General features: G+C 33.4%; 1 protein-coding gene across 1 annotated transcript in view; it reads right to left on the reverse strand.

Moving 5' to 3' along the window:
* Nucleotides 1-1,956: 1,956 nt before the first annotated feature.
* LOC136805466 (E3 ubiquitin-protein ligase UHRF1-like) overlaps nt 1,957-12,823 on the reverse strand; it is a 29,813-nt gene continuing 18,946 nt past the window's right edge. Inside the window, exon 21 of the mRNA XM_067062039.1 lies at nt 1,957-2,390. Coding sequence (XP_066918140.1) covers nt 2,244-2,390 — 147 coding nt within the window. The 3' untranslated portion in view covers nt 1,957-2,243. The remainder of the gene's footprint in view (nt 2,391-12,823) is intronic.

Genomic DNA, 12,823 nt, shown 5'->3' on the forward strand with positions numbered 1-12,823 from the left:
ACCTTTCGGCAATTAGTACTTACAAAGTAAACAAGGGATGACGCACAATATGAGCATATTAATTTTTCTTATAAGCATTTACTTTATAAGAATCAACTCAATAACTCTTGATAGACGGTGGTATACCTTTCGGTAATTAGTTCTTAACAAAGTAATCAAGGGATGGCGCACAATATGAGCATATTTATTTTTCTTAATAAGCATATACTTTATAAGAATCAAATCAATAACTCTTGATAGACGGTGACATACTTTTCGGTAATTAGTTCTTACAAAGTAAACAAGGGACGGCGCACAATATGAGCATATTTATTTTTTATAAGCATATACTTTGTAAGAGTTCTTAAAAAATAAATAGCAATTGTTCTTAAATTGGTCTTATTTTTTAGTGATTTTAAGCCTCGTTGTTCTTGTAAAATTGTTTCATCAAGGCTCGATGTAAAGTAGATTTCAGATGAGCTTCAATCTCTACTTCTTCTTTTTCCCATGCAGTTCAAATTCTAGGCGAAATTTTCGACTTCAAGTCGTCTTGTTATTACCTGAAGTGGATAAATTTTCGCGAGAATTTAAAGATTTCGCGTGGATTAATTTCGCGAATCAAGGGTCTTTAAAATTTTCGCGTGGATTAAATTTCGCGAAAATGGCCTTCTTTATTTCATTTCGCGACTATATAAATGGTAACTAGAAAAGAAATGTGTTTTTAATCGAACAAAGGCAGACAAAGTCACTCAAAAGCTTTCAAAAAACTTCAAAGAAAGTACTTTTAAGAGGTTACTAGAGTTTGCAACTGAAATGAAGAGTTGAACTTGTAATATAATAATTTGATTTTTTTCTTTGATTTCGCGAAATTTTATTTTTGCAGTTGTAAAATTCCAAATGATTTCGCGTGGATTAAATTTCGCGAAAATGGCCAAAATTCGCGAAAACCGCGAAAATTAATCCACGCGAAAATTTATCCACTTAAGGTATTATTAACAGAAATAGTCAGAATTAACAGAAGAGGTCAGATATTTAGTCTAATTGTTAGTAATTAAAAATTTGAAACAAAGCTTTAACGATATTTTAATTAGCTAATTTCTGTGTTCAGAAAGGGGGGGGGGTTGGCCCTTTTTTAGTACGGTATTACGGGATTTCACGAAAAAAAAGACGGGAAAACGGTATTTTAAAATCAGACGGTGACGGTATTTGGCCTTATTTTTTGTCATTATGCTGGTATTTGAACCTGTACAAACCGGTTGTGACGGTGTTATTATTTTTTAAATTTTCGGGATTCCGGGATTCATCAAAAATTTTGACGGGAAAACGGTATTTCGAACCCCTACAAACCCAGAAAGGCAACACAAGTTAAATGAAAATTATCCAAAGGTTGATTTTAATAATTAAAAAATTAGGGCTTTAGAGCATGGGAAATTTTAAGGCACTAGGGCACTTGAGGCACGTGAGACACTAAAAAAGCTGTCAATTACCGATACCGAGTACCTATTTTAGGGCAAGTGGAAATTTTAGGGCAAGTGAAAGTTTTAGGGCACGTGAAAATTTTAGGGCACGTGACAATTTTAGGGCACGTGAAAATTTTAGGGCACTAGGGCACGTAAAATTTTAAGGCACTAGGGCACTAGAGGCACGTAAAAAAAGTTAAGGCACTAGGGCACGTGATTTAGCAGACTCCTTTGAAATACAACCTGTGAAAGGAGACAGCAAGATTTCTTTCGTACTGACTGCCAGCATGAACAAACAACCCAAACTTCTTTGAAAACAATTTCAGATGAGGTGTAGATTATCCTAAATCAATCCGATTAATTTTTTTTAATAAGAAAGCTCTTCAGATTAATTTTGCGAATCAAAGCAAATGAAAAAAGTTCGACAAAAATTTGTTGAAACTGGCAATTTGAACGCTAAAAATATACTTACAACTTATTTTACTCCAAAAATCTGGTCTTGAGAATTTCTCGTGGATTTAATTTTGAAAATGAATTTATTCCGTTAGCGCATTATTGTTTCAAAATTTTTATGTCTCACTCACTTTCTTAGAAAATAACATTGAAATATATCTTTTACAAATGTCCCTTGAAAATTTATAACATTATAATCATCACTGTGCCTCGTGTCTCGTGTTTCCATTAATCGACTGGTACCGCGTGTATAAATGAATGATATCAACTGCAAAGCAGGGTGTTTCGACTGTAAATCTAAAATACTTAAGTTCCATCAAATCATATGATCAAATACTTTTGTAGAGATAGTTATCGGCCAGCATCGTAACCAGGAAACAGCGTTTTCAAAACAACATACAACTCTTGATTGACGCTCATTTTAAAATCTTTTTCCAAACCAAAACGACAAGAAGGACAAGACCGTAATTCCGCTTTGAAAGCCCTTTGCAAGCAAGGCTAAAAGATAAACAGAAGAACAAATTTATAAACCCTCCTAATTCGGTTATCATTTTTTTAATACTCAAATAAAATTAGTATCATTCCGATTGTGGTAAAGATTTAAGGGCAAAGGAAAAAGTCTGTCTCAATACATTTCGGATACAGTTAGCCATCAAATCATTATAGTTTTTTCTGGATCACACGGTGATCGAATTGAAATGTAGTTTTGTGCTTGTCAAAAAGATAAACAGGAGTGGAACATTATCAAAAAAGAAATAATATAAAAAAACTTAAAATGAAGACCAAAAACGAAGAAGAAAAAAAAATTCAATTTCTTCAATAACTGTGCTATAATTGGCCCAGCGCTAGCGATAGGGCCTTTCATTTGCAACTTTCCGTCCGTCTTTCTGTCTGTGTAGTGTTTTTGTCTGAGGTTGCATCATACTTTCTTACATGATCAAGAGACTTTGAAATAAAGCATATTTTGTAGTGAATTTTGCTTTCAAGCCTTCTTTTCAACATTTGTCAAATCTTGTAGTCTTTGCTCAAGTTATATATGAGTGATAACTCTATTTCTCAAGCTGCTTTCTTCTACTTATGTTCTTAATTTAAAAAAACTTTTTAGACTTTATTTTTAGTGAGTGACTTGAAAGAGATGGTACATAAATACAAGTCAAGAAAAAGTTTTTCAAGTATGGTGCATGGTGTGGTATGATCGACGGATTGGATGGAATTGTAACTCTATTAGTTAGGGTCAAAATTATATGTCAACATGGGAGATAACATGGACTGTGCATGATTGAAACTGGAGTTGTCGAAATTTTCTGGTTCGCATAAATTTGACCATTTAATAATTGTTATTGGCGGACCTTGGACAACAATTACGTCAACAATTGTGTGCGTGATGGACGTGTACGTTTTTCACGATTTGTCAGCAGAGGGACTATGGTTTTTGTGAAATCAACTTTTTGCTTGTGGCGAATTTTCAAATTGATTTATGGCAAACCAATGGATTTTGACAAAACATAACTGAAAATAGCATATATCCAGACTGTATACTTTTTTTATCCATTTTATTTTTTATGTTTCTGGTTTACCGCCTGTAAAGCAATTTACATTCCACCATTAGAAGTCCGCGCATGCGTACTTTTTCAATTTAAATATACCTTTCGCTAGCACTTTTTAAGAAGCTCAGTGAAGATTAACATTAAACGCGTGAAAATTGATCTACTATTGGGTTATCATTGGAGTCCTAAATGTTTTCACCGCTTATTTATCATGGAATCAAAATGGCATCGCCGCTTAGGAAAATGTTAAAGTTAAAAAAGTTTTTTGACCCTTGGTTTTCAAGCATTTACAGGTAAATTTCAAAAACACGAAAACAAGAAAAAAATACGCCCTATGGGCTTCTTGTTATCATTTTCACACGAGTGATTCTTTGATCATTAACATGAAACTGTCGAACGTGCTAACCGCACTGGGCTCAACTTCAGTGTTTTTAAATCATTCGAAGGCCCAATTGTAAAATTGTAACCAATTTCAACTAAAAACTCATGAACACGCCCTTAAAATGGAAATTTTAAAAGAATTAAAAAACACCCACAGGGATTCGCCCAAGGATCATGTGTGCCAAATTTCAGCCAAATCTGACCATTTTTGAAGTCTCCAGCCTGCCTCAAAGTTTTAGCCTTGTTTTGGCGAAAACTCGTGACCACGTCCTTAAATTTTGAAAAAAGAAAAAACCACCCCCAGGGATTCACCCAAGTATCAAGTGTGCCAAATTTTGGCCAAATCTGACCATTTTTGAAGTCTCCAGCCTGCCCCAAAGTTTTAGCCTCGTTTTGGCGAAAACTCGTGACCACGCCCTTAAAAACGAAAATTTTCAAAAAAATGAATGAACCGCCCCCAGATATTCACCCAAGGAACAAGTGTGCCAAATTTCAACCAAATCTGACCATTGTTTAAGTCTCCAGCCTGCCCCAAAGTTTTGGCGAAAACTCGTGACCACGCCCTTAAAAATGAAAATTTTCAAAAAATGAAAAAAACACCCCCAGATATTCACCCAAGGAACAAGTGTGCCAAATTTCAACAAAATCCGACTATTTTTGAAGTCTCCAGCCTGCCCCAAAGTTTTAGCCTCGTTTTGGCAAAAACTCGTGACCACGCTTTTAAAAATGAAAATTTTCAAAAAATGAAAGAAAACACCCCCAGATATTCACCCAAGGAACAAATGTGCCAAATTTCAGCCAAATCCGATCATTTTTGAAGTCTCCAGCCTGCCCCAAAGTTTTCGGACAGACACACATACATACACACACATACATACATTGTCAGATTCTAGCTCAACTGAAGTTGAGAAAATTCATCTAATTAAAAGATAAAGCCCAAGGTTTATCACTGATTGACTTTAAAAACCATTAAAAAACAACAAAACAAGTGATACTTTTATGGACAAACCTGGTTATCAAAACTATGAAACACAAAGACCATGGAGGTATACAGAAACAGGATATGTATGCTTTTGTTCAGAGAAATCTTGAGTTCTACTAAAAAGTCGTATTTTGTCAGGTGAGCTTAGTATTTTCTTTTGATATATTTCATAAAAGAAATCAAAAGACTTTAACGAACAATTACCGACAAATTCAACTCCTGTTTTTCTTTATACCTCCATGATAAGACATAACTGGTCAAAATAAAAAATAATAAGGTTTCTTTGGGTTAAGGTAATTTGTTTATTTATAAGATAGAAGAATATTGATCTATGCTTGTAAATAGTGATTCTTTCATAGCTAGAAATTCATTTTTTGAATGATAATGATAAAACCTCGAGAAAAACACACATTTTTGAGCATATTTTGGCCAAATTTCCAAGCATGTGCTTATAAAAAAGTTGAAAACAAGTGATACTTTTATGGACCTACCTGGTTATGCATTTAACACATTTATAATTGATATCTACGTGACGTGACCATTAAACAATCATTCAGAACACAAATAGTGACGATCTATTAAAATTAGTCGTTTGTTTCTTATAAAAAAAACGTTTAGAAACCAAAATTTCATGCTCTTGAAATATTCTTTCATATTCAAGACTTTGTGAGCAAAAACAAACATCTATCTCATCAAAAAATTGAGTAATTTGGCTAAGAACATTGATGTATGCTTATTAATAGTGATTCTTATAGATACTTACAAAAATCTGCTTCAGCCATCTTTTACCTACTTTCATGCAAAAAATCAGAAAAAATTAATGATCCAATTTTTCACAAAGTCCAAAAAACCCTTTTTTTAGCCGTTTTTTGGCCCAAATTTGCCAAAAAACATTTTCTTTCGAAAATCGGGCTCCGTTACATTCGAGGGTTTATAGCTATGCATGTTTGTGCAATAAAGAATGAAAGAGCCAATCTCTAGAAAAGCTAATACCTAAGTAATTGATAATGTGCTTATAAAAAAATATCGAATTTGGCCAGTTTTTTTATAAAAAACACGCCAAGCAACCCAAATTTCCTGTCTAAACACACATACTCTTCAACAGTAAGGCCTCGTGAGCAAAAAAAAACATCTTTCTCATATAAAAATTGAGTAATTTGACTAAGAACATTGATGTATGCTTATTACAAGTGATTCTTATAGATAAACATGCGTTTTTTGAGCCAACAAATTTTTTTTGCAAAAATCTGCTTCAGTCGTCTTTTACCTATGATGGTACCCTACTTTCATGCAAAAAATCAGAAAAAATTAATGATCCAATTTTTCACAAAGTCCAAAAAACCCCGTTTTTTGGCCCAAATTTGCCCAAAAATTTTTTTTTAGAAAATCGAGCTCCGTCACATTTTGCCCACCACCATTTTGCACCTTTGTACCAAAAATCAAAAGATTCCTATGATTCATTCCCGAGAAAAGTTGGTAACAGACGGACGGACGGACGGACGAACACAGGTTAATTAATAGGACCTCCAGGTAGGTCCAAAAAACAAAATTTCCAAATAATGAAAAGTAGACCTGTAGAAATTCACCCAATCAAAAAGTACACTGTGTTTCAGCGGAATATGACAATTTTTAAGCTCTTCAGGCCAAGTAAAAATGTTTTTTTTTTCCAATGTGCTCATAAATAAATTAAGAATTTGGCCCAGTTCTCATAAAAACCATTTTAGCAACTCAAAATTTCAAACCTCCTGCTGGTTTGAAACCCACTTTGTACCCAGTCCTCTGTAGAAAGACAAATGATACTTTTATGGACCTACCTGGTTATCAAAACTAATCAATGAACATTAAAACAATGAAACACAAGACATATCTGGTCAAAACAAAAAATAATAAGGTTTGTTTGGGTAAAAAGGTAATTTGTTTATTTATAAGATAGAAGAATATTGATCTATGCTTGTAAATAGTGATTCTTTCATCTAGAAATTCATTTTTTGAATGATAATACCTCGAGAAAAACACACATTTTTGAGCATATTTTGGCCAAATTTACAAGCATGTGCTTATAAAAAAGTTGAAAAAAACATTTCCAAATGATGAAAAGTAGACCTTCAAGTAGAAATTCATCCAATATTTCAGCGGAATATGACAATTTTTAAGTTCTTCAGGCCAGTAAAAATTTTTTTTCCAATGTGCTCATAAATAAATTAAGAATTTGGCCAAGTTCTCATAAAAACCATTTTAGCAACTCAAAATTTCAAACCTAAACCCCCATGTGACTGTAAAGGTGCAAATTTCAATAGCAAAACACATCCATCTCATGGAGAAAATGAGTGATTTAGGTAAGAACATTCATCTATGCTATAAAATAGTGATTCTTACAGCTAGAAATTCATTTTCTGTGCTGAAAATTTTTTTTTACGAAAACCATTTCTTCCCTATAATGGTGCTCTGTCTATATGCAAAAAATCAGAAACATTTAATAATTCAAACTCGAGGAAATCTCAAAAAACTCATTTTCCGTCACATTCGAGGGTTTAACATTTTGATTCATTGTGCAAAATTGAATGAGCCAATCTGGAGAAGAGCTCATAAAGAACGAACGGATGAACAAACGGACAGACCTCATTATAGGACCTCAACCGGGGTAGGTCCAAAAAGCCCTTTTTCAAGTCAACCAGGAATTTTGCGTGATGATTCCAGATTTGAAATCGTTTTATGAGGGGGGTTTCAGGAGTACCCGGTTCCGAAATTCTGCCAATTTTTTCTCCAATTTCAGTCACACCGTCTTAAAAAGGACCAAAATCCTGACACCGAATATTCCTTTGAACTACAAAATTTTTGTCGAAAATTCCTCGAATCTTGAAGATTTTTTACCGATTCCGAAATTCCGGAAACCTTTTGCTAAATTTCGTTTTTCCGCACTAAGATTCTCCAATTTTCCGTCTCCGTCATAGGGCCCAATGTCCGAAATTGCGTCTAACTTATCGTCAATTTCGGCCACTCCGTCTGAAAAAAGGGCCAATTCCGCTCCTCCGCCAACCATAAACCCCCTCCTTTATCATACCTTACCATATTCGGCGGCTACCCGAAACCCTTTTTAGGAGAACCACCTTAAAGGGGAACTAAACATTTTTTTGACAATCTCTAAATCACATCACATACTTCCAAGGAATGACCTCTGAAAATATTTTTCTCTAAAAACTTCTCTATCAAAAGATATAGCTCTTTATGTTTACAGAAAATCTAATCTTTTTAAAGCAATGCGTATTTTGTTAGGGGAATAGGTCGAGCCATCTGTTGACGTAAACACGTTCAGAAAGTAATTGGAAAGCTCTTACTTTTAGTTGATAGAGAACCTTTAACTTTTTTAGTGCAGCCCATAACTTTTTATCCACAAATGGTTTAACCAAGAGACAGAATTCATTAAAAAGCCATTTTTGAGTGGAGTAAAACTATGTTTGAACTTTCGAAAACAAGTGAGTGAAAATTATTTTAGAGTCGATTGAAAAAATTGAACTTTGTATTGGAATAAGCTGAAAACCCCAAATTTAGTCCACGTAAAACTGAATCCTTCCTGAAATCAAAAATGATTTTACTATCTTCCTATTATTTCTTGTTCACGAAATATCAAGCTTTAAAGTCGATGAACATACACAAAATTCATAGAAAATATGAACGATATGACGTCACAAACATGTGTAAAGTGGAGGTTCATTTTAAACAAATTATACGTTTTTTAAAGAAGGTTTTATACAAAATAGGAAAGACATTGAGAGTGAAAATTATATTTTTCGAAGTTATACTGTGTTGTGTAGTTCTTGGAGACAAAAAAGCATGACTTCAAAAAATGTTTAGTTCCCCTTTAACCTAGTAAAAGCCTGTTTCCATCTTATCTGATAATCCGAAGGCGGCCGCCCACGCTAAAGCTTTCCAATGATAAATGACCTTTGATGTGCCGCATCCCTAGTCGGGTTCAACTGCCCTTACCCGTATAGCTTAAGAAAATTGTCGCTCTACCCGACAATCCCCTAAAACGAGGACTGCGCCGGATTGCAAAAACTAATCTTATAACAAAGCAAATTTCGAATTCAAGGAGGACAAGTTGTGGAGGAACTTTCATGTGTAGATTTTGGTTGTTTTTTGGTTTGTTTTGCTGGATTTCTTTGGCAATTTGAATTTCTTTATGCTTTTCTGATATTACTTTTAGTGTGATTTCTGTATATGCACCAACTTTAAAGAGTGTTTTTACACACTAAAATGATGATTGTTTTTCTTTTTGTTTGTTTATTTTGGTGACTGAACTTTTACTGAATTTTCTCAAAAGCAAACTCAAAGACCATAAAGAAACTAAAACAGTTAAGTCCCTTATACCTTTTCAGTAACTTTCATAATCGTGTACTGTCCTCAAATTGACTATTGGCCGCCAGACAACAGACACCAACCGACAACAGTCAAAGCACTGTCAATGTCTCTAGTAGCAGCACAAACATGTACAAAACAGACGTACTTAATTTAATTCGTACTTAGAAGATGCAAATATGGTGATGCATATATGATGCAAACATCAACTAGAACAAGCGATACTTTTATGGACCTACCTGGTTATGCATTTAACACATATAATTGATATCTAAAGTCTGTCTCAAAATAATTTGCAGCTGGAGACAAAATGGCTGTAACTTTTGATAGAATTTGAATCAAGTTGCGATTTTGTGCTCGTTGAAAAGATATTTGTGAGTGAAATATTATCAAGCAAAAAAGAAATTGAAAAAAAAAGAAACGATCATTCAGAACACAAATAGTGACGATATATTAAAATGCGTCGTTTGTTTTTTATAAAAAACACGTTTAGGAACTAAAATTTCATGCTCAAACACAAATATTGTCTCATATTCAAGACTTCGTGAGCAAAAGAAACATCTATCTCATCAAAAAATTGAGTAATTTGGCTAAAAACATTGATGTATGCTTATTAATAGTATTTCTTATAGATAAAGATGCGTTTTTTGAGGCGAAAATTTTTTTTTTGGAAAAATCTGCTTGAGCCATCTTTTACCTACTTTCATGCAAAAAATTAAAAAAAACAATGATCCAATATTTCAAAAAGTCTAAAAAACCCTTTTTAGCTGTGTTTTGGCAGAAATTTACCCCCAATTTTTTTCCCGAAAATCGGGCTCTGTCACTTTCGAGGGCTTATAGTAATGCATCTTTGTGCAAAAAACCATAAAGAATGAAAGAGCCAATCTCGAAAAAAGCTAAATAACTAAGTAATTGGTAACGTGCTTAAGAAAATATCAAAATTGGCCCATTCTTCTATAAAAACAAGTCTAGAACGAAAATTTCATTTCTAAACACAAAAAAACATCCATCTCATCAAAAAAAATTAGTAGCGATTCTTATAGATAAACATGCGTTTTTTGAGTTACCTACGATGACACCCTGCTTTCGTGCAAGAATTCAGAAAAAACTCCCCGTTTTTTAGCCTTTTTTTGTTTTTTTTTTCGAAAATCGGGCTCCGTCACATTTGAGGGTTTATAGTCATGCACCTTTGTGCCAAAAATCAGAAATTTGAATGAGCCAATCTCGAGAAAAGCTGGTAACTAACGAACAAACAAACTAACGAACATGGGTTAATTTATAGGACCTCCACCGGGATAGGTCAAACAACTTGGTTAAGTTTCTGTAAGGTATTTTGTATCATATTTACGATTTGGGTTGGAAACTTCACTTTGTGTGCCAACCAGGCGTATTTTGCAATTTTACACATTGAAAATCTTGTTTTGAGGTCCTAAAAACTATGAAGATGAGTGTAATCTTTATCCAGTATGTTCAGGTAAGTAGGAATTAGCAAGAAGTCATGTTTAAGTTGTAATTTTATGTGAATTAGGCCTAATTAGGCTAAAATAGGGTTTGCTTATATTTGTTTAAATAACTTCAAGCTAGCTCATGATCCCCACCATTTGCACCAGATTTGTTATATTTTCCGAGTAGCATCGGAGGAATTTGCCGCATATCTCGAATTTGGTGCTAGCTTGCGACTGATCCATGCAAATTTTCAAACGCGATCAAGCAATCCATAATCTAAACCTTCCAGATGTTGAAAATTTCATAAGAATATTCGTGTTTCGCGGAGTTCAATTTCGCGGATTTGTCGAAAATCACGAATTTAAATTTATTCCCTTAAGGGCTCTGACCATAGTCGAAAAATTGATTTTAGTATTTGAACATAAAATTTAGTTTTAGGTTCTTTAACACTTTTAACAAAGAATTGCCTTTATAAATTGCTTTTTAATAAAATCCCTTAAGAAATTAAGAAATTAATAGCAAAAATGACGCTATGAACTTTAAAAAGACGTTAATAATATGTTGCATTCCCTTCTTCTATAAAAAGTGCTAAGTTTTAATGGGTAATTAAGCTTTTTGTTTCGAAGTGTTTTCAAACTTTCCGCAAAGAATTTAACTGTTTGAAATTTTTCGGAAAAATTTTCTAAATTAATGCATCAAAAGTTATGGCTGTTTTTCTATGAAAAATTGGGATGAAAAGTTGGTCAAAAAGCACATATTTTCAAGATTTTGAGACAAATTAGTTCGGTAAAAGATACACCATCTACAGCAAAAAAAATAAAAAATATTTTTTCTTCGTTGAAAACAAGCTCTTCAAAGTTGAAATACTCCTCTTTGCAAAAGTCTTCATTTTCCTCTTCATCAAATTTTTTCATTGTACGGTCTAATTGTGTAAAAATTGTGCACAAAAGCGTACAAGCATGAGACTTTGCACAATTGTAGTTTAGGGGTCAAAAAATGGATTTAAATCTCAGACCCAAAATAAAAAATAAAAATAAACGTCTTTGGGTGGTCCTGGAGTTTTTGCTGACGTCAGCAATTGCGTCATTTTCTGCATTTTTCAAAAAGCCTTCCGCAATAACTATTTTTGGCTTCATTTTCAGATATGGGTTGTAATGTTTTTCTAAACGAGCATGAAAATTGCTTTCCAACGGTATGTAATATGACATACTTTGGAGAAAAAAAAATTCATTTTAGCCTGGGAACCTGTTCTGGTCTGTAAAATACACAAACAGGTGCCAATTTTTTGGGTCTGAGATGTAAATCCACTTTTGACCCCTAAACTACAATTGTGCAAAGTCTCATACTTGTACGCCTTTGTGCACAAAGTTAATGACTTTTGGCACATTTAGACTGCACTGCAATTTTCAGACTCAAGGATAATTGGCATAACAGAAAAAAAAATATCCTTAAGGTATATTTAAAATGGAAAATTTCAAAAGTGGGTTTTTTTTGGCGTTTTTCCTAAAACAGATTTCAAATACGGAATCAGCATGAAAAAAAATTTAAAAAAAAATCTTTAAACGTTAAGAAAGTGAAATTTTTGACCCCTCCTACTTTAAATCCCCTTGAAAAATATAAGTCGGCGCTCCTCTTATGCTGTCAAATTATAATTGACAAAAGTTGTTCTTTATTTTGTTTGAAATTACTGTATGAATACATCATTTTGACAACAAAACTCGTCTAAAAGCCCGAGAAAGTTAAAATAAAATGAACAAGCTACATGCTGAATGGACCTACCTGAAGAGTGATGTAATAAGACAATTGAAAAATGACAACAATAGTATGAAAATGCAGAATAATACAAGAACAACTCGAGAAATTCAAAAAATCCGGCGATTCTCGGCTGTTCTGGCGATTTTTGGAAAGTTCCTGTACCAAAATCAGTTTCATTGAAAATTGAACCATGCTTAATCGTGGACATTCTTATAAATAATTTTTTTGTCTGAAAAAAACAAAGACATAAAACGAAAAAATCCAATGAAAATCTGCAAACAATTTTTTCTCAAAAATCGAACTCGGCCATGTTTTGAGCATTTCGAAAACGCATCTCTCTGCAAAAAAATAGAAAAAAATACGAATGAAAATTCGAGAAAATGTCAAAAATCCGGTTTTTCCGGCATAATTCCGGCATTTTCGGCCGGAAAGAAATGTTTTTCGACAATCGGGCTCTGTCACAT

This window comes from Clytia hemisphaerica, unplaced genomic scaffold (assembly GCF_902728285.1).
Source record: "Clytia hemisphaerica strain Z4C2 unplaced genomic scaffold, Clytia hemisphaerica genome assembly, whole genome shotgun sequence".
NCBI classification, from domain to species: Eukaryota; Metazoa; Cnidaria; class Hydrozoa; order Leptothecata; family Clytiidae; genus Clytia; species Clytia hemisphaerica.